This window comes from Pleurodeles waltl, chromosome 5 (assembly GCF_031143425.1).
Source record: "Pleurodeles waltl isolate 20211129_DDA chromosome 5, aPleWal1.hap1.20221129, whole genome shotgun sequence".
NCBI lineage: Eukaryota > Metazoa > Chordata > Amphibia > Caudata > Salamandridae > Pleurodeles > Pleurodeles waltl.
The window spans coordinates 424,163,271-424,181,735 of record NC_090444.1 but is presented as its reverse complement, the minus strand read 5'-3'; the positions used below and the strand labels follow the sequence as shown (position 1 = coordinate 424,181,735).

At 41.7% G+C, this 18,465-nt stretch overlaps 1 protein-coding gene across 2 annotated transcripts in view; it reads left to right on the top strand.

Annotated features, from left to right (window-relative positions):
• EML6 (EMAP like 6) overlaps positions 1 to 18,465 on the top strand; it is an 854,573-nt gene that overhangs the window by 733,051 nt on the left and 103,057 nt on the right. For both annotated transcript variants that reach the window (XM_069234186.1, XM_069234187.1), the window contains exons 28-30: positions 64 to 142; positions 7,145 to 7,274; positions 11,092 to 11,190. In XM_069234186.1, coding sequence (XP_069090287.1) covers positions 64 to 142; positions 7,145 to 7,274; positions 11,092 to 11,190 — 308 coding nt within the window. The remainder of the gene's footprint in view (positions 1 to 63; positions 143 to 7,144; positions 7,275 to 11,091; positions 11,191 to 18,465) is intronic.

The window sequence follows — 18,465 nt, the reverse complement described above, 5'->3', positions numbered from 1 at the left end:
TTTTTTGTCCCTTGGTATAAGCATACAAAATTAATTTCTATATTTTTCTTTTATTTGTTTTAGACCACCAGTTAGCCGAGCTGTTCCTCAACCAGAAAAACTACAAACGAATAACATCAACAAAAAAAAGAAAGTGATTGAGGTTGGATGACTCTTTATATTTTCCATTTATTATCTTAATGTCTGCACTGAAATAATTTATTTCGAACTATTACTGTATTTGTAATTGTAAATTGTAATTATATAATGCTTAGTACCCATGACAAGGTATTGAAGCTCTTTACGGCGACGATTTTATTCCCGAAATCTACCAACGACACAGTTTCAGTGTTAGAAATAGCCTATTCTGAACCCGTAAAATACATGCATCGTTAAGCTAATTGGCAGTGCTAATTACTAGCATGCTCGTTGAGCATAAGTCTATACTTGTAACAATCAGCGCATATGTTTACAAATATATAATGTTATGGTCAATATAATACAAACTAACGGTGCATTGAGTCTCAATGTTCATTGAAAACTGAATGAGCTTCATAAAAAGTTAGCATGCCAGTTAAATTAATGATGCATGTATCATATGTACTCAGAACAGTGGACAGAAATTCGTGAACAAGTACTTCTGTTTTATCATAACAAGAACAGGAAATCCAGAGATATGTTGCCATGAAGGCTTAGCCTAGGGGTTTTGCCTTTTTTAATGTTATTATTCATGACATCACAAATGGCATAACATATCAGAGGACCGGGGAAAAGAGTAGAGAATACTGTGCAGCCTCAGAGACATCGCTCTTTCTCTGCCCTCTCTTCCTCCGTTCCTCTGTCGCTCCCACAGTCACTCTGTTTTTCTTTTACTCTCTCCACCTTCCATATCTCCTCAGCGTTCCCCATCTTCCTTTCACTCCCCTCCTTTTTCTACCATTTCACAAAAATTCCCATCCACCTGTCTGTCTCTCTACCTCATTCAGTTTCCTCTGTTCTCTACTGTTACTGGCCCATATCTCTCTCTCACTCTCCTAAACTTATGCAACCTGAGTAGTGTCCTCTTACAGCACATAGTTTCCCTTCCTTTTGTAGAGATGTAGCTTTGGCTACTGCAACACTGGTGCATAGACTGCAAACGTTTGTCATTCTAGCCCCATAGCACCCACTTTATGACTTGTTAAAGATGTTTAGGTGTTGCAGCTATTAAAGCATAAAATGTCAAAGAAAGTGTGAGATGTATGACTTCTCACATGGCAGCATAGACCTAGGAAACACATCATTCAAAGGTGAAAGAAGTTGAATTACATTGGAGACAGAGGGGAAACTGGTGAAAGTTGTTTTTTATGGGACAGAGCAGAAAGATAGGAATGTGACTTAGGACTGATCGGGAATTGGGGGTATGGAGAGAAATGTAAATATAGTCATCTACACTGTTCAGTTTGTCATGTTCTGCCTGGGTCCTCACTAGGTTTCGGAATGGTAAGACTGGACTGCCGTACTAATCTGGTTTGGGGCACATAGCTGATCGCAACCTCTCAAGTCTTGCTGACCACTTAAACCTGGGAGAATCGAGGACGTTTTGGATGGACCGTACACTGTAGGAACCAAACCCAGAAGACTTGCAACTGTAAACTTTAGTAATCAGCACTCCACATCTGGCATCCCAAAACTGCACTTAATACTAATCTTCATTTCGCACTGAATCTACAATTTATAGTCTCCCATTCAACATTTGCCACCAGGCTTGCTACAGCCCTTAATCAAGTATTGCATATGAAGACAAACAGGATTTTCCACACTTAAACAAAGAATTGCACCTCCAGTTGACCTTGCCTCAGTCCCACAATATCTTTGTCCATTTTCATCACTGTCTAATTCACAACTGGTGCATTACTAAGCATGCCAGAAGGGGCTCTCTTTTATACCTGATAAATTCCAAAATGGGCACAATAAACACATGAATTTCGTGGGGTGTCAACCTTGAGTTGCTAAGTATGGGATCATTCAGTGAGGTACAGATGGACTGCATTAGCCATGGTATGCCGTGCTCCTAGCACTGTCATGCTTTATACTTGATTTTTCTTGGGTACTAGTCTGTTGTGCCTTGCACTAATATCAGTGGACCACCCACAGTGGGGTCCATTATGATGACTCAGGTGATGCCAATGTAAAGAAGGATGGAAACTATAGGTGGCAACACATGAAAAAGGGGTGTTGCAGGTATGCTATCCTTAAAGAGGGTGGTCATGTGACTCCAAGCAAAAGCATCATAGATGCCATGTTGCTGAACCACATTTTGGGGCCAGGAAACAATGCCTAATGCCTTCACCTCCTGCACCTAACCCAAAGGTGCATTTCAAGTCTATACAGTCCTGTTGGATGTCTTTTGACACAATCAATTGCCATCATTAAGTGTTCATGCAACCTGATTTTCTTTATTCAGTAAAAACAAATTATATACGAAACAGCCAACGTGTGTTTTGAGGAACACTCATCTAACGCGATGAACCTTACCCAATTAGCTGTTAGAGTGAATTGATTCCCCTGATACCTTCTTCTGGGGGATAAGGGGGAGAGCTATAATATTGTTGGTGAGAATGGACTATATAGCAATGTGAAGATATGTAACCAAGTATTTGACATACTGATATAATTTTGCCTTGAGAATGTGTTGACTGTCTCTTACGTGTTTCTACTGATATATTCCGACCTGAATAAATAAAATTATGTCGTTTGAACAATGCACAACACTTCAGCAGAATTAGTGAATCATGGAATTGATTGTAGCAAAAGACTTCCAGCAGGACTGTATAGATGACATGTTGAAGGACATTTTGTTTCCTTGGCTTAACCGTCCAGGAGTTAAGGATGTAATCTCACTCATATGCATGGATGCTATTAACTCACCTCGTGGGCCACACAGGTCTTGCTTTGAACATCCCCACTTTCAAATTTCAAACTTTCAGTTAACAGACTTCTCGGTGTTAAGAACGATGTGCGGGATGTTTCTATTCATGGCTCTTGTCAGACTCGATTTGGGGGCCTCAGGGGAAGGCAGGCCCTTGTGGGCCACAACCATGAGCATTGAAGTAGTTAGGCACAGGTATCCCAGGGTCCGTTCCACTAAGTACTGAGCCAAGTACACCTCTGCTGGACTTCACTCTAAGCAGACTGAGGGTGAACAGTCAAAGACTTCTCAGGAAGGTAGTGTGAGGATGGACACAAGCCCTGTTTGTGCAGCAGCTCCTTAAGTACTCTGCAGAGCATTCTCTTCCTTGGTCAAGGAAAACGTGGGACTGGAACAAAGTGGGGTAGTGTGGATCCAATATTTACACACGCTTTCCAGACAGGGAATGTGGATCTACTGGTACTCCTGAGACACAACCTTTGTGTGAAGTAATGGCTTATGCAGCAGGTAGGTAATGGGGGTGACTCAAGCAGAAGTATAGCAGACATGGAGTGCTAGATCTCTACACTTGGGTGTTAGCAGGTTTCCTGAAGTAGTAACCAGAGACAGACAATAGGGCAGGCCCTGCATGGCAATGTTCTTAACTTGAATAGCAGAAGCAGCAGGCTCGTCCTTCACACCTACCATCTACCAGTGGCAGTGCTAAGGATCAGCTAATCAGCAGCCCTTTACTAGTTTGGCCCTCATTGAATTTATTTCAAAAGGTAGCCCTGCCTCCTTCCTCATTTCAGTGCCTGGGTCTCCATCCTCCAGCCACAAGAATGCAGACTGTACACTCATACTATATTGGAAAGCAGTCCTCATCCCTCCTCTTGTGCCATGTTAAACTCTGCTCATTCAACTGGATCTCATATGACCCATACTCATACAACACACAAAGTCTTGCTACCATGCATGTGCTACACACTCACTGCACATACATACACATAACATGTAATTGGATGTTAGCACAAGGCTTTGAGTTTCACATGTCAGTGGACGTTTACATGAGAGGTGTCTGTAGGCTGTCCTCTCCTTGACAAGGAAAAAGATCTGGTCACACTTCTGATTAACAAAACATAGTACGCTTCCACCACCACTTTATGCGATACACCCAGGACATGAAGAGTAGTCCAATTCCCATTATGAAGGCACATTTTGTATGCGTCTCTAGGTCACAGAACATTACGGTTACCTCACAGACCTAGGCCTCTGCACACACTCAGGACCAAGGTACCCATTTACCATGTAGGGGACATTCCTATCCCACATCAAGTATTTTGGGAGACTGTACACTGGACCTTAGCTAATCTCCCTGTCCCCCTCTTTTTTGACATTCCTATCCCTACATGTGGTAAATCATCAAATATTTGTTTTTATTCAATAAAGCTGTGGCAACCTACCTACCAAGATCTCTTCACCTGATCAGTCAGAACATATCTTTTGCTATGTTTTCTATTTATGTGATTCTTTATTAGAGTGCTGGCTTATGGCAAAAGTCTTATTGGAGCAATGCTGCCAAAGGTTAAGGCAGATGAGTCACTTCCATTCCACAACGGATCTCAATACATCTTTGAGGTGGGTAAGGAGACACGTGAAGGTTAAATTTGGGTTGGTCTTTGTCAGAAGTAATTCTGTATTCCACAGGGCCCTAGCCCTGTTTATAGGTGGATGCAGTCCTGATCATAAAGGATGGAAATACCTCCTTGTAGAGGCAGCTTGAAGGATGCCATCAGGTCACGTTGCAATTATTTCCATGGTGGTACTTTCAGTATCATATGGCTTTCACACCATGGCCCATATTTATACTTTTTGACGCACAACTGCGCCAACGCAGTTGTGCGTCAAAAGTTTTAACGCCGGCTAACGCCATTTCAAAGCGCCATGCGGGCGCCTTATTTATTGAATGATGTTAGCCGGCGCAGCTGACTGGTGTGCGTAAAAAAAACTGACTCCCACCAGGCAGCGCCGGCGTAGGGGAAAATGGAGCTTGGGCGTCAAAAAATGGGGCAAGTCAGGTCTGAGGCAAAATTTTGGCCTCAACCCGATTTGCGCCATTTTTTTTTACGCCCAACCCCCATTGAAATGACTCCTGTCTTAGCAAAGACAGGAGTCATGCCCCCTTGCCCAATGGCCATGCCCAGGGGATTTGTGTCCCCTGGGCATGGTCATTGGGCATAGTGGCATGTAGGGGGGCACAAATCAGGCCCCCCTATGCCACAAAAAAAATATGAAAAAAATACTTACCTGAACTTACCTTAACTTCCCTGGGATGGGTCCCTCCATCCTTGGGTGTCCTCCTGTGGTGGGCAAGGGTGGCAGGGGGTGTCCCTGGGGGCATGGGAGGGCACCTCTGGGCACCTTCTGAGCCCACAGGTCCCTTAACGCCTGCCCTGACCCAGGCGTTAAAAAACGGCACCCATCAGGCTGGGCGCCGTTTTTTAAGACCTGCCCCCTCCTGTGCGTCAAAATGACGTCACAGTATAAATAAGGCGCACAGGCCTTAAAGTCATTTTTTGGAAGGGAACGCCTACCTTGCATATAATTAACGCAAGGCTGGTTCCCCCTTCTAAAAAATGACGCAAATGGTGGAACTTTGACACCCGCGGGGTCGGACGTCAAAGTATTTAAATGGGGCAGTGTTTGCGCCGATTGTGCGTCAAATATTTTGACGCACATTCGGCGCAAAGAGAGTATAAATATACCCCCATGTTTCTTGCAGTTGAATTTGGATTCAGTAACCTAGTTTGCCTTACTGGACTTCAAGGTGCAGTTCAGCCTCTAAGAAGGAAATGAGCCCCTAATGTATTTTACACGTTTGCCTTTTGTGCTTTGAAAATTGTGCACAGTAGCTAATTTTATCTTATCCTCAGTGCCAATTCTAGGACATCTCAACATGGGAAACTTGCTGACATTCTTTCCATTTGCAGGGCTCCCATGGTGAGAATACTTTCTCGCTGTCCCTTCTCTTACTGTTTTTTTTTTTGTTGCCCTTCTCCAGAATCTTTTCTTTGCCTTGGAAGGGAAGCAGACCACGATTCTAGAAACTGCTTCCATCCCTATGGGCCGCCTCCTTTTTTATGATAACAGGGTCTTTCGACCCTTAACGCCTGATTTCTGGGAGGAGCATGGGCTCTCCTCCTCCCTGTGAGCCCAGGCTTACCCCACTACTCCCAGCTCACCCTCACTGTTTGTATTTTGAATTATTCCCTGGCTACTTCCCCTGTGCTGTTTAAGCGCGCACTGAACTCCAAGTGAGGAATTATCCCGCAGTGTGCAAACACACAGACAAAGTTGCATACCCTCTATGATACCAGAATCCGGTGAAATTCTTTGAGCTGCCTCCATGTAATCAGAATATTTTAAGTAATATTTTAGTTTTTTTGTAATTCCTGCTTTATAGATTCGGTATTGACGCTAAATGATGGAAGTACTCATAACAGTGCTGCATGGGTCAGATACATAAATCCTATATGTATGAAGTGTATGAAAATAATTTAGGGCCTGATTACGATCTTGGTGGACTGGCTTACTCCATCACAAACGTGACGGCTATCCTGTCTGCCTTATTCCGATCCCATTTTTGCCTATAGGGAACATAATATGGCGGACGGAATATCCATCGCACTTGTGACAGAGTACACCCATAGATGTCATTTAGGGGTCGACAGGGGTCGCAGCTTGCCTTTTGCCACCTGTGGCACTGCCTTTGAGACCCATGGCCTCAGAGATGGCAAATTCAGTATCAGGAACACAGTAGCAATTCGTCCTTTTGGAGGGAAGTTGGGGCTCCACTCTCTTTGTTTTCTGTCAAATTTTTATCACACTAATAGTGAATAATAATATACTATTAGTGTAATAAAAATGGAGTACATTTAACTGGAAAATGCCCTTCGATGGCAGCTGAGGTAAGTAAAACATGCTTTTAAATGTATGTTATGTGCATGCACTGCTTCCGGGTGAGAGTGTGTTTATGTGAGAGAGAGTGTATGTAAGTGTGAATTTGTGTTAATGTGTGTGTGAGTGAAAGCAGAAGTCAAGGAGCATGTGACGTCACTTCTGCTACCCCTGCCGTTTCAGTGAATTGACATCTAAGCATATTCCATCCACCAAGATTGTAATCAGGCCCTTAATGTCTGATGGCAGGCAGTTAGAGTAAAAAAGCCTGTTTCCATGATCATCTACTGATTTTATTTTTTTTGCATTGTATCTTAGGAGCTGTCATTAGAACACGTCTTTGGATATAGGGGATTTGATTGTCGCAATAACCTTCACTACCTCAATGATGGCACTGACATTGTTTTCCACACTGCTGCAGCGGCCATTGTCCAAAATCTTTCAACAGGCAAGTTAAAAACTTATAATTGATAGTATGTCAACATGTTTAAGTAATGCATCATGGCTGCCAAAGCCCAAATGTAGGGACAGATCAAGTAACCTTGCAAGCAACAGAATGCCAGTTTTGAGGTCTCTAAAAACGACATACTAGATATAAAGGTGGTCATTCCGACCTAGGCGGGCGGCGGTTGCCGCCCGCCCGTCGGAAGCCGCCTGAATACCGCCCCGCGGTCAATAGACCGCGAGGGGTATTCTGACTTTCCTGCTGGGCCGGCGGGCGATCTGATTCAGATCGCCCGCCGGCCCAGCGGGAAAGCGCCTTCCACAAGGAAGCCGGCTCGGAATCGAGCCGGCGGAGTGGAAGGCGTGCGACGGGTGCAGCAGCACCCGTCGCGCTTTTCAGTGTCTGCATCGCTGACACTGAAAAGCCTAGTTGGGCCCTGTTAGGGGGCCCCTACCGTGCCCATGCCATGGGCATGGGCAAGGCAGGGGCCCCCAGGGGCCCCGCGACCCCCCCTACCGCCATCCTGTTCATGGCGGCTTTCCCGCCATGAACAGGATGGCGGTAGGGGGGGTCAGAATCCCCTCGGCGGCGCAGCGAGCTGCGCCGCCTTGGAGGATTCTAAGGGGCAGTGGAAAACCGGTGGGAGACCGCCGGTTTTCCCGTTCTGACCGCGGCCAAAGCGCCGCGGTCAGAATGACCAAGGGAGCACCGCCGGCCTGTCGGCGGTGCTCCCGCCCCCGTTGGCCCTGGCGGTAGAGAACCGCCAGGGTCAGAATGAGGGCCAAAGTGTCTGCAGTGAATTTCGTAGTAATAATAAAGGCATTAAATGATTTCTGTTTTTCAGAGTTACAGTAAAAGGACTGTTAAATTTAGCATGCAATACTGGTATCGTGGAAGGTCATCTGAAAGTTACTGCATGACTCTATTTCCCCCTAGCAAGCAGTGGCTTGAAGGATTGCCTGGCTTTGCTTGGTTTTTACAACTATTCCAACCTCTTTTCAATTGAGTGGCATACAAAGATAGTCTTTGTAGAGCCAGATGAGAAGTAGAGCTCACAGTGGATTCCAACAACAGATGGTGAAGAAATTGAAGAAGCCATATGCTCAATAATAAGGAATTTAGTGACACAGTATGAATTTTCCACATTAAGATAGAATTAATGATGTGCAGAAATCTTACTGTTGCCTTGTTTTAAAGGATAGTACATCAGAAAGCAATAGTAAGTTTTTGAATGTCAGGTGGTCAAAGGGAAAAAGATGAAGCAATAAACAGAGGTGGGAAATTTATTAGAACTTATGTTTATGAGTAAAGACTGTAGTAAGGAGTGCACAGCGTATTCCCCTACAACCCGGTGTGGCGGCTGCGTGTAAGCAGTGGATCGAATTATGCAATCATTCGATAAGTGCCCACCACCCTTGGGTCAGCAGCACTGCTATGTCTGTGATGGAAAGTGCACTCATAGGAACAAAAAGAACAACCTCCTCACCCCGAACCCTGATGCCATACCATCACACGTGACATTTGTCATGTCATAATGCTTGTGTAAGGTGTAGATGCCCAGCGTGTGGAGTTAATAATGGGTCTGTGACTTAAGTAGTGGGCTGATCTTGAATCAAGTGCAGAAGTCTCAAGTATATAGGGCATATTAATTCTCGGAATTCAGAAGAGAGGTGTATGAAGGGGGCCCAAAGGTCTGAATATGGGGCGTAATCAGTCTTGGTGAATAGGGCCAGTTTCGCCATCCCTAGTATTAAACAAAGTTTGTGTAGCCAGGAGCTAGTGTTTTGTTGGTGCCCTAGATGGCTAGTATGACTTAATGTGCTGCTGTCAGAGCCATAGCAATCTGCCTCCCCATGGTGGAACGCAAAGGGTAAGTTAGAGAATTCGGGAGACCCAGTATTGTGTAGGCAGGAAACCTTGGGATAGAGGTGGTGAAGGCTGTGTCGACGTCTTGCAGAACCTCTGCCCAGTAGAGGTGGGAAATTTAGTTAAATAAATTATTATACTTACTAAATGATGTGAGTGCTATAAAAACTCATATACAATCCATTCCCTTGTAATAGATTTATGACCGTATCCTGTGGCCTTTCGGAGCCACTGATTTCTCTTAACAACTGCAGTTTAGGATTTCAGGGCATTAGTTAGAAATAAACACCGGTACATTCAGAGACTTTGACAAAGATAGGACAGAAAGTTAATAGTCAATGTTAAGACTACACTGAGTACTCAGTTGGACATCTGTGATGATTTCTCACAGCAGTTTATGCCCCTCATACTATATGCAGCTATTTTAAATATTAGTAGTTGGTGGAAACAAGAAACAAACAAGCGTCACAACGTAACTGAGTACCTCTGCTAGAAATATCAAAGGCATGGTAGCTTCTTAAAATCGGAATGGTTAATTTTGTTTGAAAGAAAAAAAAAAGGTGACTAATGCTTCGGCTGAAGGGCGCCACAGGTTCATGTACAGGTATGGTGAACAGGCAGACGATATTTCATTAAGAATATCAGCACGGGTACGGCAGTGGTGCGAGGCCGGCTTTCTGTGCTGGTAAAGACACACTTATATGTGCCATTACGTGTCAGATTGACAAAGTAACGCTGCAGGGTTGTATGGTTTATTCATAATTTGTATTATTTAAAAATGGAACAATATTTTGTCACCTGCCTATTAAGGATCTAGGGGGGAAATAAAAAAGTAGGAGTTATGTGATGGATAGAAATGTGATGTGGAATCCGGATTACTTAGGAAAGAGTTATGTCTGTAAGGAGGGGTATAGAATGGCAGCTCTCCTTACACAGGTTTTCAAACCAGTATTCAAGGGTCCTTTGATACAGACGTGTTCAATAGAAATAGCATCTTCTGGTTTATGTGAATTATTTTCTTTGTCATTGTCTATCAAAAGCATATGAAAGAAAGGACACACTTTACTAAAGCCACTAGTTCAGCATCAGATGTACAATGTTGAGATATAAAAAAAAAAAAAACAGCAAAAGCACGTCTTATTGTTATGTAACCAATTATTGCAGTCTTAGAGAGGGACTAGAACAATCGGCTATATCAGCTATAAGCAAAAGTAGCAAGGTGGCAAAGGGGGCGTCCGGGTCCACATTTGGTGCTGCGTGTAATCCCCACCCGAGAGCCCTGATGGAACCTACCAATATTCAAATTGAGGCAGAGGATAGTCTTATTCAAAGAGGCTTTTTTCCTCTTCTATGGACACCAATACCATTCCACCGCCCCTTCTCCTCCACTTAATTCACGGAACAGGGTCCTACTAATCCCAAAGGACCACTTGTCGTTTCATCCATTTTTTGCTAGTTAATTAAACACCAATGGCACATTCTTCCACTACTGCCGCTAAGATTGACCCTCCTGAAGCAGGACACACTAGATAAGCATTGTGGTGGAAGTGCTGATGCACAAAACACCTACATTAGTAAAATACCACGATTGTGTTTTTACTGCACTTATTGTGTTATGGGAAATGCTTGAAAATGCCAATTGTTAAAGTTTAATTTAAGCTCTCAAGGGTCTAGAACAACATCCCCATGACCATCAGAACCATACCAGTCCTTCTATTTCGGAAAGAGCTGAATATGCACCTCTTTGAAGAACACTACATCACAGTCCAGTAGCAGTTCACTTCATTGCTCATCTAAATCTAAAATCAATTCACTAAAATCTAATATATCAACTTTTTTGTTGCAAACAGTACATTTAAAAATTGGTTTGTTGAAGTTATGAATTTTCATTGTTTCATCATGATCAATATTTTCGTGTTGTAATGCAGTGCCTCTCTTTTTGTATCCCTGTTAGGAAGTCAGAGTTTCTACCTGGAGCACACAGATGACATTCTCTGCCTAACTGTGAACCAGCATCCAAAATATAAAAATGTTGTAGCAACTGGTCAGATAGGTAAGAGATTGACAATTGCTTATCAGAATCACAGACTTTTTGGAACCAAATTATAATATGTCTTAAATTAGAAATGGTCTATTGGGGCACAAGTTAGTCACTGCATTCTATGTCTGATGATGGTACAAACTTTCTCAAAAGGTCTCTTAATGCATACAATCAAATACGTTGGATTATATTCCTCAATTCTGATTTTAAATGCAGGAAGCATACTACAGAAAACAATGAAAAGTACATGGAAAAGGTAAAATCATATAATCTACAAATGTACAACTTGCAAATAGATCATGCAGGGCAATGACAGATAAAAGAATATGTAGCGGTCTATGCTCTAGAAATCATTTTATAAGCATTGAGGGTATGAGTATATATGTTCATATCTGAAAATCATCATCCAGGACAGTGAAGAGCTTCACCCTTGACAATACTGCACCCCTGATCTTATAGGGTACATAAAAACAACACCTCAAATTATAAATAGTCATGAAATGTGGGTTATAAAATGATCGTGTGTACATATGTACATTGTGGTCCAGATTTCTATTCCATTCTGCTCTGATTTAGAAAAGAAATTTGCTCATACTTCATGTGATTGTGCATGTAATCGTGCATGCTTCTCTCCAGACCTATCAACTCACACTGTGCCACTCTGTGACACACAATATTGGCTCCCCTCACACGGTCACCAAGTGGGGAGCAAATATCACACAGCAGGGAAAACGAGCTGAAAACCACTGTAAACTGTTTTTCAGTTCATTTTCACAGGCTTTTACCTGCTGACGTCCATTTTGAAACCTCACAGACGAACCATCAACAGACACAAAGAACTTTCACAATGGAATGAAGGCAGCCCCAACTGGATAAGGGACAGCTGCGTCAATCTCAACTTGAACAAGACGGACATCCTTATCCTAGGCCCGCCACTTCCACCTGGGGTGACTCCTGGTGGCCTAGTACCCTCGGTACTGCCCCACCTCTGACTGACCATGCCCGCAATCTCTGCATCATTCTCAACTCATCACTGTCCATGGCCCGCCAAGTCAACGCAATCTCCTCATGCTTACACACTCTTCGCCTGCTCCAGAAGATCTTCAAGTGGATCCCTATCGACGCAAGACGAACAGTCATCCAGGCATTCGTCAGCAGTAAACTCGACTACGGCAAACACACTGTATGCTGGAATCAACAAGAAACTCCTATCAAGACTCAAGAGAATACAGAATGCCGCAACCAGACTGATCCTGGACATCCCCTGCTACAGCCACATCTCCGCCCACCTGAGAGACCTACACTGGCTCTCCGTCGACAAATGCATCACCTTCAAACTCCTGAGCCATATGTACAAGGCTCACCACAAGATCAGACCAGCCTACCTCAAACACCTCCTCTCCTTCTACACCCCCACCAGGCAACTCCGCTCGGCGCAACTGGCCCTTGCCACCATCCCTAGGATCCAGAAGCACACGGCTGGAGGAAGATCCTTCTCCCACCTCGCCGCCCAGACCTGGAACACAATGCTGCTCCACCTTAGGCAGTCCCCATCGCTGGCTCAGTTCAGGAAGGACCTCAAGAACGGGCTTTTTGATTTACCCGCGCCTCCCTGCTAGTGCCTTGAGACCCCCTGGGTGATAAGCTGCGCTATATTCATTGATTGATTGAATGGGTTTGAAAATACTCCAGGGCATTGGCAACAGCCTCAGCAAGCTCTTGTTTTTTTCTTTTTTGAGGAGTGTCTTGGGGCCGGGGTAGAGGCAAAAGTGCCTCTTAAGTGCTTCTTGGCATGAGGCCACGCCCCCTCCAAGGCCCCAATCCCTCCTCACACTGTGAGACTTTTGGTGAAGTTGGCAAGTCTGTTATCTCCTTTTAGTGTAAAATATGCATTCAGAGGCGTGCCAAGTGGTATGGCAGGCTTAGATGTGACTGCGTCCTTCATTCACATAGACATGTAATGGAAGCTGTGCCTGGCGCTCCTGCTGTTCCCTTTTGTTAGCCATGACCTAGCACATGAATGCCATAGTGGAAGGCTCAATGCAGGCTGGGCATAGAAGTGTACTCTTGCATTGCAGGCTGTGTAGTCACGTGTTCACAAAATGCATGAACAGTGGTGTACTCAATTTACATTTGCCACAGCTGGGCAAATAAGCTTCTCATGTTCATTCCTGTTGTTGCATGCTTCCTTTTGTTGTATGTGGCTGTCTATGAGTCTCTCTTTAGAATTACAAAAGATTGGTGATACAGTTAGTAGAATTTAAACAATGGAAGGAACATATAGATTAAGTTAACTATAAAAAGTGTTTAGTAAAATAAGTGAAGACAAAAGATGAACGAAAGATGCTTAACAAAGCTTGGTGTTATGTTTGAATGACTGACATTAACAGAAATAAGGGAAAGGCAAGATTGAGGAATAATTGAATAGTCAATTTTACTGTGTTCCAGATAGGGTAACCAGATTTTGAAAAGAAAAAACTGGGACAGGTCAGACATAAAAGTATATACATATCTATATATATATATATATATATATATATATAGATATATATAGATATAGATAGATATACATACACACACACACACACACCCCTGCACGCAGGCGGCAGTAGATTGGCAGAAACCAATAAATTACTTCTTCAGGTATTTAAGACTCTAGAGCTGCATGTAAGTGGAGAGCATACCTTTCACTTCTGACTTGCAGGTTGTCATAACCTTTGTCCCAAAAACCGGGACATTTATTTAAAATGAACAAAAGCATTCACAGGTTGACATGACCTTTGCCCCAAAAACCGGGACATTTATTTAAAATGAACAAAAGCGTCGGGACACCAGGACAGCCCTCTGAAAACCAGGACTGTCTGGGGAAATCTGGCACGTCTGGTCACCCTAGTTCCAGATATATTTGTTAGTCTCTCCAACAATTTTTTTACATTGTTTTACAACTTTACAAAGGTCTCTGACATCAGTGTTATTTTACAATAATTGAGAAAGAACAAACCAAATCTCTATGCAGTCCCTTGTGTGCTGCCCAATCTCTCTAATGTTCTTCCACCAGTCCCAAACTTGCCTGTTCCCTGCACTCTTTGTGGTCTGTCGCACTCTCTGTTTCTCTCCGTCTTTTCGTCTCTCTCTCTCTCTCTTGTGCTGGTCACTGTCTCTTTTGTGCATTTCTCCCCTGTCCCCATGTTGCTCTCTACTTTGTTTGCTGCTTTGCCCCTCTCCCCCATGCACTTCTCTTTCTCCGTAAGCTGACAGCTTTAAGCTGCTCTGCAGGTCCCACTGTGCTAATATCATAATCTACATAACAGGCTACTGCATTGGGTTCCAAACCTGATATTTTGTTTATGAGCTTAAGCAGGTATGGTTGGAAAAAGAAATGTTGAGGAGATCTGCTGGGATGTTTATTTTTTTATTTTTTTACTGTCATCTCAGTGTCACGGGAGAAGTAAAGAGTGGTCCTGGAATGTAGCTGGTTGGAACCTGCAGTGGTGGGCTAGTTTAGAGTCCTCCAATTGGAAAGCAGTTTGCGGACAATCTCTTTAGGTATTCTATGACTGTTCAGTTTGTGATGGCTGGTACAATACTGGTTCATGGGCAAGACTCGTAGCAGATAAGTCAAGTTTTCTGTGAGTGTTTGAGGATTAAGGTACAGTTGGTTGCCAGCCTCTGAATACTAGGAGGAGAGCTATATATGAATTGACATTACTATATAACGCCCAGGCCAGCCAGTCCTTCTCTCTAGCATGCAGTTTGAAGTAGCTAATAAAATGGGGTTGGGCACAGAGATCAATTTCACAAAAAGGCTTTCTCAGTAACTTCTGTGGATTTGAGGAATGTGCACAATGAGGCTTAGTGAGTGCTCTGGTAACACATGAGATTTCCTGATAACCAATTTGCTTTAAATAGGGGTAGGCTTCCTATTGATTACCTAAAACATGCTATCTACTCCTGCAGATAAAGAAGTTTTGTTCGCAAATGAAGTTGGTATAAATTATTATTTTAAATGCACTGGCTTATATCCCAATATTTGTGCATAAATCAAACCTGCTTAGACATTAAACTACTTTTCTTCAGGGTACTGAAGCCCCTACATTTTAGCCCCAAGTTCACTGCTATTTTCCCTCAGACCATGGTTCCACCCACCACCTCAAACGGTCATTTTAGGTAACACTTTTTCACCAGTTATGGTATGCGTTGGCCTAGTTTCCCGTCTCATCCTCATATTTCTATAATAATTCCCATGATTAGAGAAGAAATCTTAAGAGCATTGGTACACTCATTATTACTCTTTTGTTATCATTATTTTAAAAATTGTGGATTTTTTTGGTCAAATATTGAGGGCCTGATTTAGATCTTGGTGGATGGAATACTCTGACACAAACGTCAGATTTGTGATGAATTATTGCTTCCGCCGAGGTCTAAATCAGGCCCCGAGTGTCATATATTTTGATCCACTCATGGGAATTGAACCAATTTTCAAACATAAAGATTTTCCACCAATAATTTTTTGTGAAATGTTTTTCATTCAAATCAATTTGAACCTTCCATGATTATCTGTAATTTATAGATTAATCTTTCAAAAGCCTACCAACTAGTCTGATCATACCCATGCATGAAGCGCAGGATCCTTCTGCAGAGGCTTGACAGGGAAATATTGGAGGGGGAGATTTCCTTGCATATATTGTCTCCAAGGAGACACAGAAAAGCCCTCATTCTGAAGGATGCAGGCACACATAGCGGCACCTCTGACGGTTGCATAATAGATCTGGGTCATGAATACACAAACAAATGCAGGGTGATACTGGTGCTGCATTTTCCAGGTACTTGTCCGTTCAATATGTTCATTAGGATTTTAGAAGAATGTTACAGTAAACATACAAAAAGTACTGAATAATTAAACAAAAGATTAGCTATTACAGATCCAATAGTTTCATGTGTATAGAAATAACAAATGCCAATATTAAAAGGGAACAATAAGCAAACGGGAAGGAAATAATAAAACTATAAATCTGTGCTACTGAAAACGTAAGTCAAATAAGTAAATGAAGTAGTAACTTGGATTGTTAGTATATATTACATCATACATAATTAAGTAGCTTGAGATACATAGTAATCAAGAGGTTTTAAAAATATAATGTTTAAGAAAAGAATTAGTGGGGCTAAATGAAGATATTCTATTGGCTTGTCTTGTGAAGTTTATCCAAGCCCACCATTTATGAATAGATATTTATTTAGCGCCTCTCCAGTTAGAAGTTATCTTGTATAGTCGCCAGAAACTAAGAAATAAAAGTGGAAAAGAAGAAAGGGCAAAATATTTATAGGTAAGTACAGAATATGAAATATTATACGAGATATCAAGAATTTGATAAACTATGTCCCACACAAGAGCAAAATTAAAAACAATGGGTCAGGCATGAAAGAAATGCTTTACCGAACCTTTATTATTATTACAGTGCCAACACGTGGAATCATAGATAGGTTTGTCTGTAAAGGGTTTATCACGGGGGTCCCTAAACAGTTGAAAATAGCAAGTAAATTAGATTTTTAGGGAGAATCAGGTAGCCAACCAGATACGTTACATAACCATATCTGCTTCATTTGTTTGAGAAAAAGAGATAATTTCACATTCCAATAATCTTTAACTGTTTGTAAACTAGAAATATAATTAAAAGAAAATGTCTTCTAGACATTAGAAGCACCATGAAAAGATTTAACTAATGCATTTAAACACAACTCAATTTAAGGAATCTTTGAAATACGTAAAACATTGGAAATAAAGTATAGAATTACAAAAAATGTATGTTTACTATATATAGAAACAGAGAATTTATACTTTCCCTGGAAAAGATGAAAAGGCATTCCCTCGACTTATGTCACCTACACAAAACAATTCCAGCATCCATCCAGGAATTTCAGTTTGTGACATTATGAGGCAATTTGATTGTTGAGTTCAAACACAAAGAAGCTTATTTAGAGTATTGGATATCTGTCTGATATAACGCATCATAATTCAAAAGAACTATTTTTGTAGCTTTTGATAATTGAAGAGTTTATAATCATGTTGTTGTTATCAGAAATTGTCAGAATTGCTGGCAGTGGATACAGTTCCACAGTATTTTCTTCAATTCTAATCCAAATAGGGGTACTTATGTCAGATTGAAACCATAAGGATCCTAGTCTTACGATGAAAGCGTTACAATAACCATAAAGATCAAGAAAATCCGCCTTTATCTTTAGTGCATTTAAGTTTGGAATAGCTTATTCTGGTAATTGTGTGATTTCATATAAAAACAGAAGCTTTTATGTAATAAACTGGGAGAAAGAAGTGATAACATTGATAGGAAGTATAACATCGGAGGAACCACAACTATTTTATTTGATTGAAATCCACTCCTCCAATGAACAGGGGCCAATTTCTCAGGTTTGTTCCTAATTTTAGTAAAAATATACTCACTGTTAAGTTTCAATGTGATTTGTGTGGAATTGGCAAAAAGTAGTCATAAATATTTAACTTTATTCTGCCATAAAATAATGTTGTACTGATTGATCATAGTTACAATTTTAAAATCACCTACAACTATCAACACATTACCTAATTGAAGGACTTCAGTGATAGTTCTTTTCCAGAAAGAAGGATCACCTCTTGTGGGAGAATAAATATTATCAACATGCAAGATAGTGTTATCAATAGCAACCCTGACACACAAAAATCTGCCATTAGTATCACAATACAGCTATGCAAAGCTTTGAATGGAATATTATTGGGAAAAAAGCTTAGCAATTCTAATCTCCTTTCCAGCTATTGAAATGATGTCAGTTTTATGAAGATGCAAATAGTTGCTAATTTTCATATGCCTGACTGGATGCCAAGCCCTTTCACATTAAAATAGACAATTTTTAAGTTGAGAAGTAGAAAGCATAGATAACGTAGGTATTTAAAAAAGTCTAATAAAATGCTGAATAGATGCAAGAAATAGAAGTCAAATGTAGCTTAAAGTGAATACACAATTAACAATACAGACAATGGTTACCATAGATAAACAACAAGGAAACATTCACCAGCCTCAAATAAATAATATATGTAAAGAGACTCTCATCAGATCAGGGAAGCTGCGAAGGGAATCCACTTACTTGATCCTCCATGTGAGTAGCGTAGTGTTGATCAAGAAAACTGATAAAATCCTGTTGAGCGCTGAAGGATTTAGTGGTACCAAATTTTCAAATCTTCAAAACTGATGGGTCAAATAACCCACTTATATCCAGTGTCTTTGAGGTGAGGTCAAA